The sequence below is a fragment of the Silene latifolia genome, chromosome 2 (assembly GCF_048544455.1).
Source record: "Silene latifolia isolate original U9 population chromosome 2, ASM4854445v1, whole genome shotgun sequence".
NCBI lineage: Eukaryota > Viridiplantae > Streptophyta > Magnoliopsida > Caryophyllales > Caryophyllaceae > Silene > Silene latifolia.
Window position 1 is genome coordinate 39,385,323 of NC_133527.1, and position 20,487 is coordinate 39,405,809.

A 20,487-nucleotide genomic window follows, 5' to 3' on the forward strand; every position below is an offset into this window, starting at 1 on the left:
TTAAAAATAAGATATGTGGTTAATTGCACATTAAAAAAAACGTATGGGGTTGATTTGCTACATTTATAAGTTAAGAGGCTTAATTACATATAGGGGTTGTTTGGTTGCCTTCCAAATTCATGTGAATTGGAAATTCCTAGGAAGTGTAAAAATGAGGTCTTGTTTGGTTACCCAATTCATGGGGAGTTGAAGTTCCCATGGAACTCCAATTCCTACGTAATGTAGGAAGTCACTTACCTAGCCCCCCTAGGTAAGTGAGACTTCCCACATGAATTGAGTTCCCATATCCCAACCAAACAACATTTTTTCAATTCACGTGAATTGAAAAATCATGTGAATTTTTTCCTGGGAACTTCATCTTCCTACGGGGCAACCAAACAAGCCCATAGTATCAAACTTATGAGAGTGATTTGCTATTTTTCCCATTTATTTAGATGATATTTACGTTGCATCGGTAAATTAGTGAACGGATCTCACAAAATTCCATTTGTCAATAAGGAAAACAGACCCTAGAGTTACCTACTTACCTCCTTTCCATAATTTTCACAAAACCCTCACGCAAAACCCTTGCTTCTCACAGAAACCCCACGCACAAGCACAACCCACCACCGTCACGTTGTCTACCACCCTCGACCACCACAGCCGCCGCACCCTCACGTCCTAGTCCTCGACGTTGTATGATTAAGGTACGTATGAATAAAATTTTTTCTTATTGTTTCTTCATTATACTCCCTCGGTTGTTTACCTATTCCATTTTTGGTGTCTCATTAATTGTTTCCGTTCCATCTTGGGAATGTCTTTGGTAGATAATTTGATCCTACACTCTTAATTTGGTCCATTTGTCATCCAATAATTGGCACCCTCCTTTTTCCTTATTTTTTGTGTCAAAAGCAAAGGTAAACAAATGACCGGAACTGAGGGAGTATTAGTGTTGTTTGACTGATTGAGCAAATATATCGGGCATTATAAAGTTTCATTTCGTATCAGTTGGAAAATCGCTTGTTGGTAAAATTTGGTAAGGGTAATAGTGATAATGATCGTAAACTTGGATATCAATCGAATCACGCTGAACGCGCTTTCCTTAAGAGTATTTCGACCCTATTTCATGCCTTGGGTTACACGAAATCCCTTGTAGGATAAGACGATTGATGCCCTCTTCATCTAGGCAAAAATAAAGAGAAATACTTTATGGAGTTTTATAATTTTCTTTGTATACCAAAATCTGATTTTTCAAGTGTCAAATGAATTATTGTCACATTCCCTTATATATACATAACACATATGTATATAAAGCATGTTGTTAGTGGATAAGAACATTGGTTTTCATACCAAAACCAACCAGCAAATGTAAATAACCGCCAATCATGATAAAAATCATTTATCATAATAATATCCACTTAACCCATGAACTCGATAATTTCGATTATATGAGTGTGCACTCCGCACCCCCTAACTCACATTATATCAATCACAAGTTCATACCGATTTCGGCTTGAAAACCCGAATACACTTAAATGACTTTGTGATCAAAATCACCAACATTCCTCCCCCATTTAAGTGTATCCCTTGTTTCCAATAAAACAACAAAGCAAACAAATCTATGCATAAATGAAAGTGTCCCAAGGATTGAACTTCCACATTAGTACATTACACATTCCAAATATTCGAGAATCAGGGTGTCCCACGGATTGAACCCTTCAACTCATTTTGAATACATGAAGATAACATACACATAAATTCAAATAACTCCAAAAAGTTTAGTCTTGACACTTTTAACAGCCATGTGTCCATATCCATTCATGAGCGCATACAAAGCCAAGCCCGAGCTTTAAGAAGCGGCTACACTTCACACTCATATAGGTGGATTCTTTTAATCATGGCCTGCAATACCATTTTTTCAAAGATCCTACCATTCTTGCAGGTTTAAGCACATCCTTTCGGGACATTATATATTATGTGCTTCAATCTTTCATAATAGGCTTTCCACATTGAACTCAGCCTCTAACATAAATTAGAGGGGAGTTGGGTGTCCTACCACAAAAGATCAATTTAGGCTTTATCATCCCGATATCCGACTTGTTAACCAAGTCCCTAGTTGATCCTTTATGCAAAGTGATCCACTAGATACATAGAGATCTCACAAAACACAACCAAGATCAATCCCCTTTTATGATAGTCCATATACCATGTTATAACAAACATCCAGGTGCACTGTTATTCACTATCAAAAAATCATGGATGAAATTGGTCTAATACTTTCCGTAGATTAATTTCCTTAGCTACTTAGCCTTAACCGGCTATGCCAACACTACGCAAACCAATTCCAATGTCAAACTCATAATGCAAATTCGCTTCTTGGAAGTACATATACTCATGATATTTTCCCAAGTAAAATACATTACCACTAGTAGAAAATAACCTTCTACATTGGTAATTCAATTTGCATATATATACTATCCCTCTAAAACCGAAGGAAAGCCAACATTGGAGAACTCATAATTCTTGGATTCCTACCACTTTCACACTTGCCTAATCGCTTGCCAAAGATGAGTACTAGCTAAACTAGTATACTTACTCAACTTGTTAAACCGCAATAATTAAGCCCTTGTAAAAACCCGAGTCATGACTCCACTTTCACTATTGGATAAAACCGTCATACTTGACCCTTGGGAGTATTAACCGAAGAGTAATAATCATACTCTCACCCTGATCCCAATACCAAGGATCATACTACCTCCCCCATGTCTTTCATAGAAGAACACGATAAAAGAACCACCTTTTACAAGGAAAATTCATCTTTGGTCTATGCCAAAGATCGACTTATCATTAATCCTATAACACATGACAACTCCATAACCAGATTGTCAATAGTTGTACATTCAATGTTGTCAATTTACTTCTTACATGGCTAAACCACCATGACTCCATAATCTCATCACCATGGTTATCACAAACCATTATTCCCGAGATTATATCATAAAATCAATTACATAATCAAACATTAAAATGCTTTACACAAAACATTAACATGTTAAACAATCATTATAAAACAGTTAGTACACCAACAACATGTTAAAAAACCGATCAAATATTCATTGATCAAAACATCATATTTCATAAATATTCCTTTACATATCCAATTTTCATGGAGTTTTCAACTTTCTTTGAACCAAAACAAGGTGTCTCAAATCCACATAAACGGATCATGACAACAATAACCCTCATCAATACACTATGCTATTTGCAACTCAATCCCGCATGTCCATGTATTGATGAGAACTAACACCAGATGGCAAACTATTGTGAATATCAGTTACTTATATGATTAGGAAAACACACACCAAAATCACATAATTAATCCTGATATTAACAATCTCTATCAAACAAGTATGCATCGGTGTACGTTATCAAAATCAAACTGCATCACCAAGCAAATGCATTGCCATCAATTAATACAAGTCAGTTCAAGACATGAATATTAGCCATGATATCCATTAATATTCCTAGACAATATAACTGATATATATATGAATAATAATAATTAATCATCATGAGAATGTAATTAATCTATCCATGACGTGATACAAATAAACAAACTTGCCTTCAAACATTTCTTAGTAATCATACATAATCATCATGAATACTAACATGTAATTATCCATACACATAACAATTAAGCAAGTAACCATGGTCCACCAAATATTTCCGTAATGACGACCATGTGAACTAAACCGCATAATAGATAAACCAGTTCATAAACTTGCAAACCATTATCAAACATCACTTAAAACAAATAATATACTTATCTCTAGTGATGTTTCAAGACTTGATTGCCAACGCCAATTTGGCAGTCGACGCCGGTTGCAGTTTCTCATCTATTAACCATTGTACCACTTTAATATGTCAATTTCCCAAAACAAATTCAAGAACCCAACTGTCAAACGTCTGTGATTATCCAATTTTTGATTTCCCTTTGTGGTTAATACAATTGATGTATTATTGTATTAATCACGTAAAACTGACCAAAGTTCCGCACCACTGAGTCACAAACCCATACGTACATCAATGAACATATCGTCTTCAGTCCATATCAAAATTCGGTTTCTGATGTCATCTTGCATAATGGCACAATCATCATTACCACAACACGTAAATACTCTTAAGAATGTTGGTAAAATTTGGTAAGGGTAATAGTGATAATGATTGTAAACTTGGATATCAATCGAATCACGCTGAACGCGCTTTCCTTAAGAGTATTTCGACCCTATTTCATGCCTTGGGCTACACGAAATCCCTTGTAGGATCAGACGATTGATGCCCTCTTGTGACAGAATAGACGTCGAGATAGAATAGAACTCTAGTCGAGACGAATAGTCCGGCTTCTATCACAAATAGAATTCGTATACTTAACCCGAATACATATTCTTAACACCTCTTCATCTAGGCAAAAATAAAGAGAAATACTTTATGGAGTTTTATAATTTTCTTTGTATACCAAAATCTGATTTTTCAAGTGTCAAATGAATTATTGTCACATTCCCTTATATATACATAACATATATGTATATAAAGCATGTTGTTAGTGGATAAGAACATTGGTTTTCATACCAAAACCAACCAGCAAATGTAAATAACCGCCAATCATGATAAAAATCATTTATCATAATAATATCCACTTAACCCATGAACTCGATAATTTCGATTATATGAGTGTGCACTCCGCACCCCCTAACTCACATTATATCAATCACAAGTTCATACCGATTTCGGCTTGAAAACCCGAATACACTTAAATGACTTTGTGATCAAAATCACCAACATCGCTAAGTTTGTTTACTTGTTAGGGAGTATGACTGTGTATTAGTATGACTATGACTGTGATTTTTGTTCAATTGTTTGCTAATTGTTTGGTTTTAATCTAGGAATCATGATGTTAATGGTAGCCAAATCTATGTTGTAGTAGCGAGTGGGGTAAATTTGATCGCTGCTATTGTTTGATTGGTCTCTGATTCGTGTAGCTAACATCAAATCTAAGAAGGGGGATCAAAAATCGAGTGCTTATGTTGGCTCTCAGAATCATTCATTCTGGTGAATTAACATTCTTCTGTCTTCGGTAGTTGATGTCTAAAAACTTAGGTGCTTGCATTCCATGTATTCTATCTACTGTTTACCCAAGTATGCTCTTTTGTCACTCAATTTAGTGCTCGGGTGATCGTTTTTTGCATAATGAATCTCAAAACATAAATAAAGGGTAGGAAATTTGATTATTGCCCACACGAGACCTTGAAAATTCTGCCTGTCTGCATCCACCAGTTCCACGCTGATTGTATCGATAGGTGGCTTTGTTCTAATGGCGTTTGTCTCTTTTGTAGGTCTTCTACCCCTTAATACTTCTTCCAAATCACTAATCCCAATTGCACATTTCACATCTGTGTATATATTATACTCATTCATACATGATGTTAATGGTAACCACATTTAGATAATTAGATGATTCGTTAATATGCTCAGCTGCATAACATCATAAAACTCAATTGCCTCAGAAGTCAGACCCAATAATAGCTGGATATTGTCCTTTGCTTTATAAAAGACTTCTACAAGATCATTAGTGTTTTAATAAATTTATGTACTATGTCTAGGAAGTGATTAATTAGATCTTCAAGGAATATCAGCAAGATGGACTATGAAATATTTATTGAAAAGCTTACTTTGAGAATTAGAACATTAGGGTGCTAGAAATATGCCCTATCCCGGCAGCGTGAAACTCATCACTCAAGAAATTTCCGTACATTCTTAATGGGCTTCTATATTCATTGTGCTTTATACCGACTGCAAGAGAATTCAGTCTATTTGCAGGTATTTCGTATAGGAAAGGAAAGCAACTGGAACTAGGTCTCCCACTCTCGCTTGAGACATACAGTAATATCCAGACCCAACCCTAATAGCAAAGGTGAAAGTTGAGAAGGGTGTTTTATTGTAAATTTTTACATAGAATGGTCTACTCTATATCATCTTATATTGGGAATACGTATTGAAGCTGTATGGAACCAACAAATGGAGCATATTGACAGGACTGCACTCAGTACTAAGAAGGATGTTATTAGTTGAATTAGATACCGTCCTCGGGAGTCATGCGCTAGGCATGACAGGAAATGGTTTGATAGTTTTACAAAATGATGCTCAAGGAGTCAAGGGTGTTACTGCAAATGTATTATCATATGCTTTGCCTATGTTGTGATTGTCTAGTCTATATGAACTACAATGCTGTCATTTTTTTACTAATAAAATATACCTCAACATATTAAGAAAAAAAGTAATAAGTTGCTAGCGCAATCAACTAGAGCTACAAATATGTGAGGTGTAGAAGGGGAAGTGTGATGTTGAATTTTCAAGGGGAGATTCCTTTGCAACTCTTTTGAGTTGTTTGAAAGCCGATGTCAATAGCACTTTTTTCTACTAGTGATGTTACACCCTTTTGAAGTCTTTTGATGTTTTGATGGGTCTTTAATGTTTGACATTCGGTCGATTTCCTTTGAAAATTGCAGGGGGAAAACTGAGAATCGGTAATCATTTTGTTCCGAAATCTTCTCGGAACCAAAAGAATTGAATCTTTTCGGCTATCTTTTGTGGGTTATTGTTACATTTTCACAATGTCACACGTGTTCACTTGATCACCTATATTACCCTTTTGAAGTTTCCATGGTCAGTTTTTAGGGAAAAGCTGGTTATTACGTTTCAAAATTGTTAGAACAAAAAGAATGAGCCTTTTTTGTTATCTCGTTCTTGGTTTTTATCGAAATGTCCCTGTCAGAATTTTGATGGTCTATTTGATGTACTTTCCATGGGAAAAAGAATGAAGTTTTAAGTATTTTGATCTATTTTTTTTTTCTTTGGTACTTTGTTCCAGGTTAGCCTCGATTTGATGCTCATACGGACAAACTCCCTGTTCTAAAATGTCTGATTTAAACAAACATATCACTCATGAAGTTTGGTCGGAAATCCTGAAACGCCTTCCTGTGAAAACTCTGGGGCAATGTCGTTGTGTCTGTAAACCCTGGAACAGTCGAATTGTTTCGTCATCTTTTATAGCCACTCACCTCAAACATTACTCTCAAAATGCTGCCAATACTCTCCTTATGTACAGGCAGATCACCGGCTACCCAGAAGAAGAAGACCGCTACACTCTCTTTCTCGATTCACCTGAATCAAAAGGAGACAAACTAGATATCCACCGCACCTTCACTAGTCCCTTTATGGCTTCAAAGAAGGTACACCATTTCCGTGTTGTAGGCTCCGTTAATGGTTTGTTGTGCCTCTCTGATGACCTATTTTATGAGGGTCACACTTATGTCGTACTTCTTTGGAACCCCTTCATCCACAAGTACATTAAACTTCCCGTTCCTTTAGCCACACACAATTCAACAGTAGGTGACTTTATATCTATGTTAGGTTTCGGGTATGATTCTAAGAAGGGTGATCACAAAGTGGTGAGACTGGTTTATATACGTGGGAAGGATAATTTAGACACGACTCCTCCTATGGTCGAGCTATACTCAGTTCAAGATGGGAAATGGAGGTGGATTTCCGGTGAATCTGTGGTTAATATGTGTGTGTGTAATATGAGGTGGTCACAGTGTTTCCTGAATGGTAATATCCATTGGATTTCTTGGGAGAGGGATGATAAAACCCGATGTTTCCTAAAGAATTGGCTGCTGCTGTTTGATGTCGAGCAAGAGAAGTTTAAAAAAATGAAGGTACCTGAGCCGCTTAGCAAGGTAAACACTCTCAATCTGAGTGTTTCTCATTATGATGGAAAACTGTCGATTTTATGCTCCGAGCTGAAGGATAATTTAACGGGCAGACAAATGAAACGTTGTGAGATTTGGGTCAAGAAAGAATATAAACTAGGGAAGTCATGGTGCCAAATGGTTAACATTGATTTGGAACCGGCATGTTTGAATTGGGTTCACTGTCTCAGGAAGAGTGGAGAGGTACTTGCAATCGGTGACCGAGCAACGTTAGTGTCATATGATCCAAGTACAAAGCAAATTGAAACACACGGGCTCAATGGCCGTTGGCTATCGTGGTTCACTTGCGATTTTACTGAGAGTCTGATTCTCCTAGACAAGAAGGATGGCGTGGGTACTTACGACCAAGTTACGAAGCACAGAAAGAAGAGGTAAAGGTTTTGTTATAGAGCGAGTAATTCCGTTGGAGATAGATGATGTGTTTCAATGTTGCTTTTACTAATCCTTCGGTAATCACGACTGCTTTTGTTGCTTCTTTCACTATGCTGTCTGCAGATTTCAGTACAAGATTGACCCGAGAACTCGTGCTGAAATTGTGAAAGAAAAGGAGGTTAAGATTGTCCCGAATAATGGTACTATTAATATGTAAGTTTTCTTCTTCCTGATTCTCAAAACTTTATTTTGCGCCCTCCCACTCAAACAGACAATAAAAGCTGATTTCATGAATTTCTTTCACTGTATCTGGTCGGGTCTCGAACCGACATCATTGGATTGCTGAGATAGTTTGACAGGTTTAATGCATCAATTAAAGATGAAACAATTGGTTACTCTTAATGCAGGTTTTATGATGGTGATTACGTGATTTGCGAGCAACTGTTTAAATTTAGTGGTGGCAAAATGACTGAAGAGATCTCAGACCTCCTATCTTACTTAGGTATGAGACCCTAAACTTATTCGCTTTTTCATTCTTCATACTTCCAAGTCATTATATGTTAAATTCGTCCTATGATTTACTCGTTTTCGCAATCGTCCTTGCACTCAGTCTAACTCATTATATGTTGAATTCTAACATGCAGAACCTGACGGGATATCTCAACTTTAACCATCTGACTTAGGAATGCAACACAACAGCATTTTGTGCAGAGTTGAAATATTACAACATAAAACTAATGGTGGCTGTTGTAAGCCTTAATCAAGACTACGTTCTCGCTTTTACGTACACTTTTATCTTTTGAGACATGTTTTCGACATTGCTGCCGGATTTGTCGGTTTGGTTAGGTTTTCGGACGCTGTAAATTTACATGACGCGATTAAACCTTTTATCTTAAGTTTTCTTAACGTCTATTTTACTCTTTAATTAGCTTTAGACAGAATTTTTTGAAACGAGACACAAAAGTGAGAGGTGAGACGTAAGATGAGACATGAATGATCTTGAATTCACTGTTATTGGAGGATGGGTTCCTTTGAAAACCCATTTATTGATCGATTTAGTAAGTAAATGATTGACTCAAATCATGGGGCATTGGTGTATTCAAAGTTTCAAACCATGAGTTCAAATGCATTTATCCTATTTCCTTAAAAAAGGCTCCCATGATAGACATGGGTGAGATATATGTAGCTTTATTTTGAGGGGATAGCTTGATATGATAAAGAAATTATTTCTCGATGACTTGAATGAAAAATATACTGAGAACGTGAAATGATTACTTCATTAAACAAAACATAACCAGTTTACCCGCTCATTTTCTTATATTCCATTTAATTTTTTTTTATTTCTCGATGACCTGAATGAAAAATATGTTGAAAACGTGGAATGATTATCAGTTCATTAAACAAAACATAGCAAGTTTAATAGATCCTTTTTTTTATTCCATTTAATTTGTGCTCTGGAAACACACGAAAAGTGGGGTATAATTTCTCCCTTTTTTTAAAGCTTTTTTTGGTCTAGGTTTAAAGTAAATTTGAAGTGTTAAAGTAACTGATATTTTAGTTAGATGGTGTTTTGTTGACTTTTATGAGACAGTTTAAAAAGACTTCAAGTTTCAGTTTTAGATGTTTAGGCTCTGTTCTTTTCCGCTTAATTTCATCGTAAATTAGCTCAATTCAGTTCAGTTTAGCTTATTTCAGCTATATTTATCTCAATAAATTTCAATTTAGTTCAGTCTCATTCAGCTCAATTTAGTTAAATTTAACTCTATTCATCCCGATTGAAGAGGGCCTTGGTGTTTGAATTTTTTGGCTTTCTTTTTAGCAACTAGCTATGCATGCAATTTTTGGTTGAATTATTATTTCAGTTTCTGCGATATTTAAGGTGATTTGGGGAAAATAAAATGAAGTGTTTTTGCTCAAATTAGGACGAAAAGGTGCATGTTCTATTACTCAACTAATGATGAATATGTACAAACATTATTATACAACCGATTGTACAAAAGTATTGTACAATCATGACCAATTTAATTGAGTTTATGTGTAGTTTTTTCGAACACTTATAATTCTTTATTTGTATTTTAATTTTTTGATGTCAAAAATAGGAAATTTCTTATGGTACCCTCGAACATTGGCAGATTACACATGATACCCCTCAAATTAACTTTCTACATATGGTACCCATTAGTTTGACTTTATCCTTCCCAAAATGCCCATTGACAAACGGCTGTTGAGTATTCCTAACATCACTTAGGTTTTCAGTTTTTGGTGAGAAAGTTGAAATTGTATATTTTTTGCCCATGGTACCCCTGTGTTTCAAACTTTTGCCAAATATACCCAATTACATGAACAGAACAAAAATAACGGCTATATTGATGTAACCGCTGGAATCTCTTGCTTTAAAAGGCTAAATCACAAACCTGTCAAAGATAAACCAACTGGCCTAAACTAATGCAGTAGAGGAAGTCGGGATCGTATCCACAAGGAGACAATTGTGTTCTATTTGCTAATTATAAGTCCGTCTGAGTCACAAATTGGGGGTTGTTTGATTGATTACTAAAACTAATGTAGCGTAAGGAAAGAGTAAACAAATAAGAAATTTGGTCTAAAAATAGATAGAGAAATAGCTAGGATAGTCAGTTCACCACGCTCTACAACGGTCTAAGGTCAGGTCAACGGTCAACATAAAATGGCCTGAAGGGTAATGAACAGGTCCTCTCGATCCACTATTCACCCTAGAAACACTTCTAATTTGCTCTCGCCCTAATTAGAGTATTATATTGTTCGTGGCAAGTCTTCACCTTTTCCAATCTCTCGATCCAGGTCAAGGTTTAACAAGGTGGTCAATTAGTCACATGCATTTAACTAATTAAAACCGCAATTAAGTGCTACGATTAACAATTCAGACGGAGTAAAAGGGTAGACCTAAAAACTTAACAGAATAATACCATCATAAAACCGTGGTTCCCCTAAATCCTAGCATATGGAATTTAGCTATGCATAATTAAATTGAATAAAGCAATAATAACAAGATTGACAACTGAAATTAAATTGAACATAATGATATGAGAACAATAACAATTAAACATCAAACCAAATGACGAGATTTTGGCGCCGGAACATGTGGAATTTTGTAATTTAACGATTAAAGACCTAAGGTGTGAGAGTCGTAATGGGTCTGGTGCAACCTGGAATGAACCACTAATTCGAAATATTTTTTCAGATCACTATGCCAAACATATACTTGCTATTCCGATTGGTCGGTCGAGGAAGCGCGATGAAATTTATTAGATGCATACTAAAGACGGGGATTACAGTGGAAAAAGTGGATATGGGGTTCTGTTTGGTGATTTTATGGATAAAAAGGGGTCGACAAAGGATAAATTAAGGCTTAATGATGATGGACGTCTTTTCTGTAGAAGGAAATTGTGGAGACTACCTGGGCCACAAGTGTGGAAAATTCTGATTTGGCGTATTATTACTAACGCTCTGTCAGTGGGTGACAACTTTGCACGACGAAACATTGGAATTGATATGGGATGTAAGCTATGTAACAATGATGGTACGGTTATGGAAACTATGGAACATCTGTTTCGTGATTGTCCTGTATCACGAAGATTGTGGGCTTCATCCGAAATTCGAATTCGTGCGACTCATGGGTCACACCTATCTGTTGGAAAATGGATCATCGATTAGATCTCTTATCTGGATAAGCTGGAGGATTCAGAGGTTCGTGTGGTCAGGTTTATAGCCACATTATGGTGTTTATGGAGTATACGAAATCATATTTTTTTTTCAAGCGGATTCCTTTCATCCACAAATGTTTTTCCGGCTATGGAACCAAGTTGTTGGGATGGCCGACAAGGCTTTGGACATGACTAAGGCTGGAAAGGCAAGTGATGGGGCATAATGGTTCGGGACAACAGGAAGAACAACTTCTATGGGTTCGAGAAAGCAAACTTGTTTGTGTCGTGGGAACCATTAGCTTTTGTGAACATTTGCGGATTATGGTTGACGTTGGGTGGAAAACAATGGATAATGCAGGAATAGGATGGGTCATGTACTCCGATATTGGGGAGGTTATCTTCACAGCTAGGAGAAGCATTAGAGCCGAGTCAGCTTTACAGGCTGAAGGATTGGGGATTTATGAGGTTCTGTTATGGGCTGTGGATAGGGGGTTTCGTCACTTGGAAGTCTCCTCGGATTGTATTTTGCTTATTTTTAATCTTGCAGGGATTCAGAAGCCTCATCAACATCTTGCGGATGTCCTTAACGACATTCATGCTCTTGCTTCTTCTTTTCATTGGTTAGCTTTTAGTTTTATTCATAGGTCTTTTAATAAAATTGCTCATGATCTCGCTTGTGAGGCCATGGCTACTTAGGTATATCTTTATTTACAGCTGTCAAGAAAAAAAAAACATCAAACAAAAGAAATAAAGAATAAAGAGATTAAAGGAAAATAAAAAGGAGAAATTGAATGAAGAACAAAGCTTAATTAAGTTACCGAATGTAGAATCGGAAGGAGAAATTACAAGTTTCAGATCCGAAATCAAAAGCAAAAACAATGTATGATGGTTTAACATTATATGAAAGATGTAACCTAATAAAGTTTTCAAGTTATTCTTTTATACTAAGTCCAAAATAAACTGAACAAGAGACTAATTGGGCTGAAAACATAAGCTGGAAATCTCGGCCAAAATAACATTCAGTCGATCGACCAAGCAAAATGATCGATCGACTAAAAAGAGCTGTTGAGATGAAATAAGTTGATCGACCAAAAACACCAGTTGATCGACTTTTTGTCGTCGCGCATTTCTTGCAACGATCACTGAACTTCAAATGGCCGCCATGTCTTCGTTACTTGGGAAAACAGAGCGTTTTTGGTGGCGTTGGAAAGCTAAGAAGACAAGCTTTCATAAACAATTTGAATCACTTGATTATCATTTATAGAACTCGAGTTATGGCTCTTCAAAGTAGGCACTAGTAATGTGAAGCTTTTCTTTTGCTCGATAAGTTTCCTTACTTCACTACTCCAAAAGAATGATTTACGAGCTCGTTTATATCAAGACTAGGAACGGTATCTCATCTCACCTTTGTTGATAGGATTTGGCTTATATTTACACATTTAGGTGAATAACCTGTCAAATCCATAACATGTACCCAAAGTAGCAAACGCGGGGAATATACTAATGAAATAGCATATGAAATGCATAGAAATGCATGCAAAAAGATGGAATAAAAGAATATAAAACGCACGCATCAAACCTCCCCAAACCAAACCCTTGCTTGTCCCCAAACAAGCAATAGACACACGAAATAAAATGGGGCTGATGGAACAGTATAAAAACTCAGAGCTAACTATTCTTTTGGTACGCCAAAATCAATTTAATGCAATCTAGCCAAAACCAAAGTACGAAATCAAATGCAAACGAGTTAAACCAATGATAAAGCTACTGAACCGTCGACCTTGTAAGACATGTATATATCGGACTCTCACGGCCCGCTCATCACTCATTTAAAGCACAAGGTAAATATATTGTAAGATAGAAAGAAAATAAGCCACTCACCTAACTGCGACCTATAAGAACATGCATGCAATCTAACATGAAACTGATCTCTACCATCCGTACATATGCATTCCAACCAAACAGGACCAAGACACATGTCGAGGACTTACATATAGTGTGAGGTGAAGTAATTTAGTAAAAAGGGACAAAACGATTTGGGAATGTAAAGGTAAAGTCAAGCTAGTACAACTGTAACCAAATAAAAAGCTTATTCCGCTTTGTATACCTAACTAAAAAGATAGAAACGATGCCAAGATGGCATAAACTCACTCACATCATTAAAACACGACTCCCCATAATATATAAAGACCAACAAGGGAGTAAGCCCGACAAAATTTTTTTCTTTTTTTTTTCTTCAGCAGTTTTTTTTTTCTTTTTTTTTTATCATTTTTTTTCTTGCTGATTTTTTTTTTCCAACTTTTTTTTTCTTTTCTCCCTTCTCTTTTCAACCCTCTTCTCATTCTCAATATACAAATACCAAAATGACGAGCAACACATACCCACAATTAACAAATAAACTAGCTTGACTAAGGTAGGCTAATTTTAGGATTGTAGTTAATAAATTGGTCAAAATAGGTCAATTTGGCTAGTGAAGTTCAAGGGTAAAAAGACGAGAAAGGGGGATTTGCCTCTCCACATGTGTCACCGCCACAAATCGAATGCATAAAGGTACTAAGAGACAAATGTCATGCTTATGCAATTTGATGTTACATGCCTCATAAGGAGTACTACTCTCATCCTAGAATGAAATTGATCATGAATGTCATCAGTTTATTAAGCTCTATATCTCAGAAATTTTGACTAGATTGCCGATATTAAGCCAAGTCTATTCGTTTAGTAAATTAATTAAAAACTCATAGATTATGCAATGATTGTACAAGAAGGGCACTAACTATGCAAGGCTTGGGCTAAAATAAAAGCACAGACGCAGTTTCATCATTGTTATTCAACCGTTCAGACTCAACCTAATATGCAAAAGAAAACATGTTTTTGTATTTTTTTTTTCAAAATTTTCAATTTTTTTGGGTGTTCTTTTAAGTGGAAAAGAAAGATCATGCATATGGAAATGCAAGAAATATGCAAACAGAAATGCAATAAAAATGCAAATGGATACAAACAGACAGATGCATACCCTCCCTAAACCAAATCACACAATGCCTCATTGTGATCAGCAAACAACCAACAGTATCAAAATATATGGGAAAAGGGTATGCAAAACGAGATGGAAACAAGTAAAGTAAATCAGAAAGGGAAAAGAAAACTCACAAAATAGGGCGCAAAAGACCTCCCCAAACTAACCAACAACAAGGGGAGGTCGTAGACAGCATGCCACTAATTAGCAACCTTCATCTAAGTGTGAGTAAAAGTATGTAAGCGATCAAGGCCCTTAAAAGCTTATCATAAATCTGCACACGTGCTACACAAAAGCAGAAGTAGCACCAACATATAATATGAGCATATAAAATTAAGATTAAAGACCGTCTCAGCTTGCTGTAATTTCTTTGACATGTCTCATAGCAATCCACCAAATTATTCCACCCATCAGCTAAGCATGGAACATCAAAGCTCAAACCATAAGGTACAACTGAAGCATATAACATTAAAAACACGTAAGTAGAAACAACATGCATAGACGGGCATTCTATGTGAGGTGGAGGAGTCAAGTGTGCAATAGGAAAAGGTGCGTAGTCATCCCAAATACAAGGGGTGGTAAAGTCAAATGTGTCAAGGGGATCTCCCATAATAAGCTCATCTAGTATATCATCATATGTATCCCATTTGACCTCAAGAGCTTCCAATGGCACACCCTCACTCTCCTTATCGCAAAACTCGTCACAAAAGGGATTCTCTAGAGGGTCCATCAAGTCTTCCTCATGCGCCTCACATTCTGTAAACTTGTCATAGAGAGGTTCTAAATTTTCCTCAAAGAAAGGATTATCAACTGAGCATATGGTCTCATCCTCTATGTTTTCGTCAATATCTTTTCATTCTTTAAAAAGGGTTCTATGGTCTCACCCACTCCCTTATATATCCACGTCTGGTTGAAATGAAAAAGTGGATTTAACGCACGCATCAAAAGGCAAATCTCCCTCTTTTACAATTAAAATAAGTATCAATACATAAGGAAATAACTCAATAATGTCTTATACATCTCATGCAAGTTCTTATCCAAGAGGAATTCAAGTAGAAAACAAACAATGTCCAAGATGCAACAAAAGATCAAATATAAGGTCTTCGGAACCTACTGCAGCAAATTCATTGAAGCTATATTACAAGTGTGATGGTTGTGGTTGATTTCAATGGTGCCAAGCTAAAATATAAGAAGGCAATCATTGCTATTGATGAAGAGTGTCGTTGGGGCTCTCAATCAAACACATTTATATTCTCAACAAACAACTAGTTAGTGGTAAGTCGAGGTCGATCCATGGGACGGTGGTACTCAAATTATTCAATCTAATTATAGGTAACGATCCTCGGTACTTTTGAGAACTCGTTAGTGAGCGTGGTGAAAATCTTGTTCGCACCTTGGGCAATGAAGCGTCTCTGCAAATTGGTTTCCATTGCAAAGATGAGTACATTCTTTATCTCACCCGCTTCCATAACGAAATCACTATAAGCAAGTGACTCGTTAACTCCCGCATTGGGGCCTGGGTTTCCCGGTATTGGCTCAGTTAAGTACTTGAGCTTACCGTCAGCAATGGCAGCATTCCGTAGTGCTGCCTCCCAGTCCGCAAAGTTGGACCCATCATTCTTCAGTCGTGTGTACTGATTCATGTTGTCCATAAAAACTTTCATCCAGGACTCGCGTCCAAGTGTGGCACTTGGCATTGGGATTTCGTTATTTCCAGCCATTTGTTGTAACAGTAATATAAACGTGTTCTACACTGCGAAAAGAAGAATTATTAATAAGCATGTGCATCGATTTTAATTTAAGTCTATGCAATACTGTTATAACGCGAAGACTCATGCATTTATACAATTGACCTTCCTCAAGAATTATATAAATGATCCCAAGACTCAATTATCTATAAATTGATAAGCCAACCTATTGGCTAATTCTACTGTTAGAATTCTTTGTCGATAAATTTCTGTAAATTCTATCTTTAGTCCATCATAATCACGAGAAACTCTTCGGACTATAATGTTGAGATAAACTAAGTCAACACAAACTACTTACCCAACGTAGAAGGGGTCATATTATGCCTACCGACGAAGAAGGGATTCATAGTTGTTTGCCCTTATAAAGACTAATCTCAATTTCCGTTTTAGAGGAAGATCCCATCAACTTTATTTTAATTCATTTTAAGTGAACTAATATCTAGCATGCGTGAATGAATAAACTAAGATGATGGCTTAATAAACATGTGACATCTGTATGTCTATGAAAACTAACATACAACCTATATGTGTCAATTTTCATGCATTTTAGTAGGTGGTTTGGTTTTAGGCGGAACATGATGCATTAACTAGCATGTGAATGAAAAGCAATAAGAACGGTAAAACGTAAAACAAATAAAGTCCTAGTGTGGCCTATCCTATCAAAATGAACATAAATACAACTTTGGAATCCATCCATGGACCCGAGAAGCTTGTCTTGATGTTCCATCTTGATCCATGTAGCGGGAGTGAGCTCCAATCTCCATCTTTAGTCTTCTCAAAAATTACAATTTAAAAATTACATAATAAACCTATTTACATTCTAATTTCAAAACCGTAATAAATAAAGAAAACCAAAACGGAGATACGAGATCTCAAATTACATTAAAAATTATGTTCCCATCATTACGAAAACATAATTTGACTAAGGCCACATTAGGTATTACAAATTACAACCGATAGCAAAAATACGTAAATAAAACCATTCAACGATTCATTCAACTAAAATAAAATGCATCAACTAAAAAAAATTAAACATACAAGACATAATTTATTTAATTATGTAGATTAATTTTATCCAAACCACCTATTTAACTGATCAAATTAAGTGACAATTCCTCAATTAATCACATTAAATTTAATCTTAATTCATATTAAACTTGTAATATGAATTTAATCCATCAATATTTTAAACTTCTTTAAAATAATTAGGTATCTTAAAATTGTGAACCGTTTCACAACAATTAATCATACATTGTAAATGTAATGTAAAATTAATATTGGCCAAAAACAACAAAAAAAAAACGATTTTTTTTTTTCAAAAATGCTCTCGGCATAACAGGAAGAAAAACAAAAACAAGTTTTTTTTTTCTTTTTCGGCAAAACAGCAAAAAGAAAAAAACAGCCCGTTTTTTTCTTTAAACACGGTTTTTCTTTCTTTTCTCGGATCCTTTTCTATTCGGCATTATGCCCTAAATTGCAAAAACATGTTGATGAACAAGATCGTTTATAGTTGCTATTAACAAGATTGGCATAATCACCTTATAATTTAAACATGTAAATTTATGAAACATGATTCTAAACAACGATTTAGAACCATTAATGCCAAAAATATATAGCAAAAAAAAAACAATTTATCATCAAAGAAACAAGCAATTCCATTTACATATCAATTTAATTTTTATTAAATCAACACATCTATAAATTCATTATATTATCATTTTAACCTATTAAAATAATAATATGAATAAATCAAATGGAATCAAAACAACAAAACAAGAACAACACCGGTTGAAAAAAAAAAAAAAATCAATTCGGCATTAAAAAAAATTTCAGCCGTGCCCCTTTTTTTTTCGAAACCTTAAAAATTGTTTACATCCAATGTTATGAAAATCATCAAAATAAAATTCGTGGCCTTGTCTCTGATACCACTTGTGGGATTTATCTGTATGCATCCCTTTAACTTTAAGGATTATAACGAATATATTGTGATGATAACTAGTCATAAAATAAATTGCATAAACAAAATCATAGATGAATAAGAAATAACCTTCGGTCCTAGCAAAATCGGCCTAAGAACAATATCGCAATGATATTCACCTATCAGTTGCACCCAAGACGATATGAGATATGCCCTGCTTCTTGCTAGAATCGATCCCTAAATTTTCTGTAAAATTGCTTAGGGTTTTCGGTTTTTGTGTTTTAGATGAGAGGCAATAATAGGTTAGAAAATTAGGTTTGAAAAATTCACCCCTTAATCTCCCTTTAACCGTGTATTAGGAGTGATTAGGGTAGAATTTTCTCTTCCTATTATTCGGCCCATAATAACCGAAATTAGAGAGATTAATTTCTCTTTTTTCGGTTTTTTCTACTTACCCAAAATAAGGAGATTAAATCTTATTATTTTGGTAGTATGCAAAATGTATAAAATGTATTAAATATAAATTGTCATTTATATTATTCCGCATTAACATGTCTACACACAACAGCTTGCGATTGATTTATTAATACGGGTCAATAATAATTTTTTATGACAATATCATATAATTATCATTTGCTGATTAAATATAACCGATTACATTTAATTACGAATTAACATATTAATTCGTCCAAGCTAACATTATATACATTAATTAAATATAACTTATTATATTCAATTTACGTATTGACAGTTAATTCGTCTCAACTAATATTATTTAATCGGCATTAAATAATTGTCTCATTAACACATCTCTCAAACACATCCTTTAGGTGTGACTTTTAGGGACCAGTTGATCACCGCCATCTGTATGATAATAACGTCAAACTTTCTAGCAAGCCAACCGTTATTAGGTAATCGTTAATCAACTGATAAAATACGAAGTATAACCTTGTGAACCTATAAGAGATTTATAAATGTTATCACACTAATTTGTAGAGGACACAAGCTCCAACAAATTGTAGGGCGAGTTCGCGACTTTAGGACGTCTCCCAAGCCTTTGAATTAGCTCATACAACTTCTACCCCGGCTTCATTTTAATTTTTAATTAGTACTGACTCCCAAGACTTTGTGACACCCCCATACTCCAAGTGCCTTACCAGGACCACTTACGGTATAGAAACGTCACCATCTCGGTTACCCGAGGCAATGATAATCATAAGACAATAACGAAACATACTTAAAAGTAAATACGGTTTAAACTGATTACATGTCAACTCCAAACCTGTAGTACTGATATACAAAATTCTCAAAATGGCCTATTGTTAAAACTATCAAACTAGTAAACATCGTCTGACACAGCGGAAGACTTCTAACTGCCACGCGATGACTCATCCCAGCTATCCCATACGTGGTATATAATACCTGCTCAATAACTGCTCACCATCCCCGAATGGATCACCACAGTTTTTAAAACATTTAAACGGGGTCAGTACTAATTACACATAACCAATCCACAACGAAACAAGTACAAAAACAGCTCAACAACACAACAATCCTCCAAACTCCACAATCAACCTCCACACAACTGACTACACACTAAAGTGTGTAGTCCTACCAGAGTACCCATCGCAACAGGTACTCCACACCGCCAGTGGGGGACCGCTGTAACACTACGGATTTTCTTTGGTGACTACTCGACCGAGTAGAGCCTACTCGGCCGAGTAGTGCTGTTGTTGTGAGTTGTTTTGGTTCTGCCGATAAATACTCGGCCGAGTATAGTGAATACTCGACCGAGTAGCGGATACTCGGTCGAGTATAACTTTACTCGACCGAGTATTGATCCAAGCGAGTATTATTTTGACGGTTTGATTAGGGAGTGTTTAAGATTATTTTATATCCCGCGTCAGTTTTCAAAACATCATTTCAACTTCATCATTTCTACGTAAAC

At 35.7% G+C, this 20,487-nt stretch overlaps 2 protein-coding genes across 4 annotated transcripts; both read left to right on the forward strand.

Moving 5' to 3' along the window:
• Positions 1 to 466: 466 nt before the first annotated feature.
• Positions 467 to 9,090, forward strand: LOC141642629 (F-box/kelch-repeat protein At3g23880-like). Of its 3 annotated transcripts, none has more exons than XM_074451481.1 (6): positions 467 to 686; positions 5,846 to 5,950; positions 6,908 to 8,179; positions 8,304 to 8,393; positions 8,588 to 8,682; positions 8,825 to 9,090. In XM_074451481.1, exons 3-6 carry the CDS (start codon positions 6,954 to 6,956, stop codon positions 8,848 to 8,850), a joined length of 1,437 nt encoding a protein of 478 aa, XP_074307582.1. In that variant the 5' UTR covers positions 467 to 686; positions 5,846 to 5,950; positions 6,908 to 6,953; the 3' UTR covers positions 8,851 to 9,090. The 3 variants fall into 3 exon arrangements, with proteins under 3 accessions (XP_074307582.1, XP_074307583.1, XP_074307581.1); XM_074451482.1 differs by having other exon boundaries at positions 5,857 to 5,950; XM_074451480.1 differs by lacking the exon at positions 5,846 to 5,950.
• A 2,983-nt stretch (positions 9,091 to 12,073) lies between these two features.
• LOC141639940 (uncharacterized) lies at positions 12,074 to 12,556 on the forward strand. The gene has a single exon (XM_074448911.1). The coding sequence runs from the start codon at positions 12,074 to 12,076 to the stop codon at positions 12,554 to 12,556; it is 483 nt and encodes a 160-aa protein (XP_074305012.1).
• The last annotated feature ends 7,931 nt before the right edge of the window (positions 12,557 to 20,487 follow it).

Coding starts and splice junctions, on each gene's coding strand:
- LOC141642629 (XM_074451481.1), top strand. CDS start 6,954: ATGTCTGATTTAAACAAACATATCACTCATGAAGTTTGGTCGGAAATC. Junction 8,180..8,303: donor ACGAAGCACAGAAAGAAGAG/GTAAAGGTTTTG, acceptor TGCTGTCTGCAG/ATTTCAGTACAAGATTGACC. Junction 8,394..8,587: donor AATAATGGTACTATTAATAT/GTAAGTTTTCTT, acceptor CTCTTAATGCAG/GTTTTATGATGGTGATTACG.
- LOC141639940 (XM_074448911.1), top strand. CDS start 12,074: ATGGGGCATAATGGTTCGGGACAACAGGAAGAACAACTTCTATGGGTT.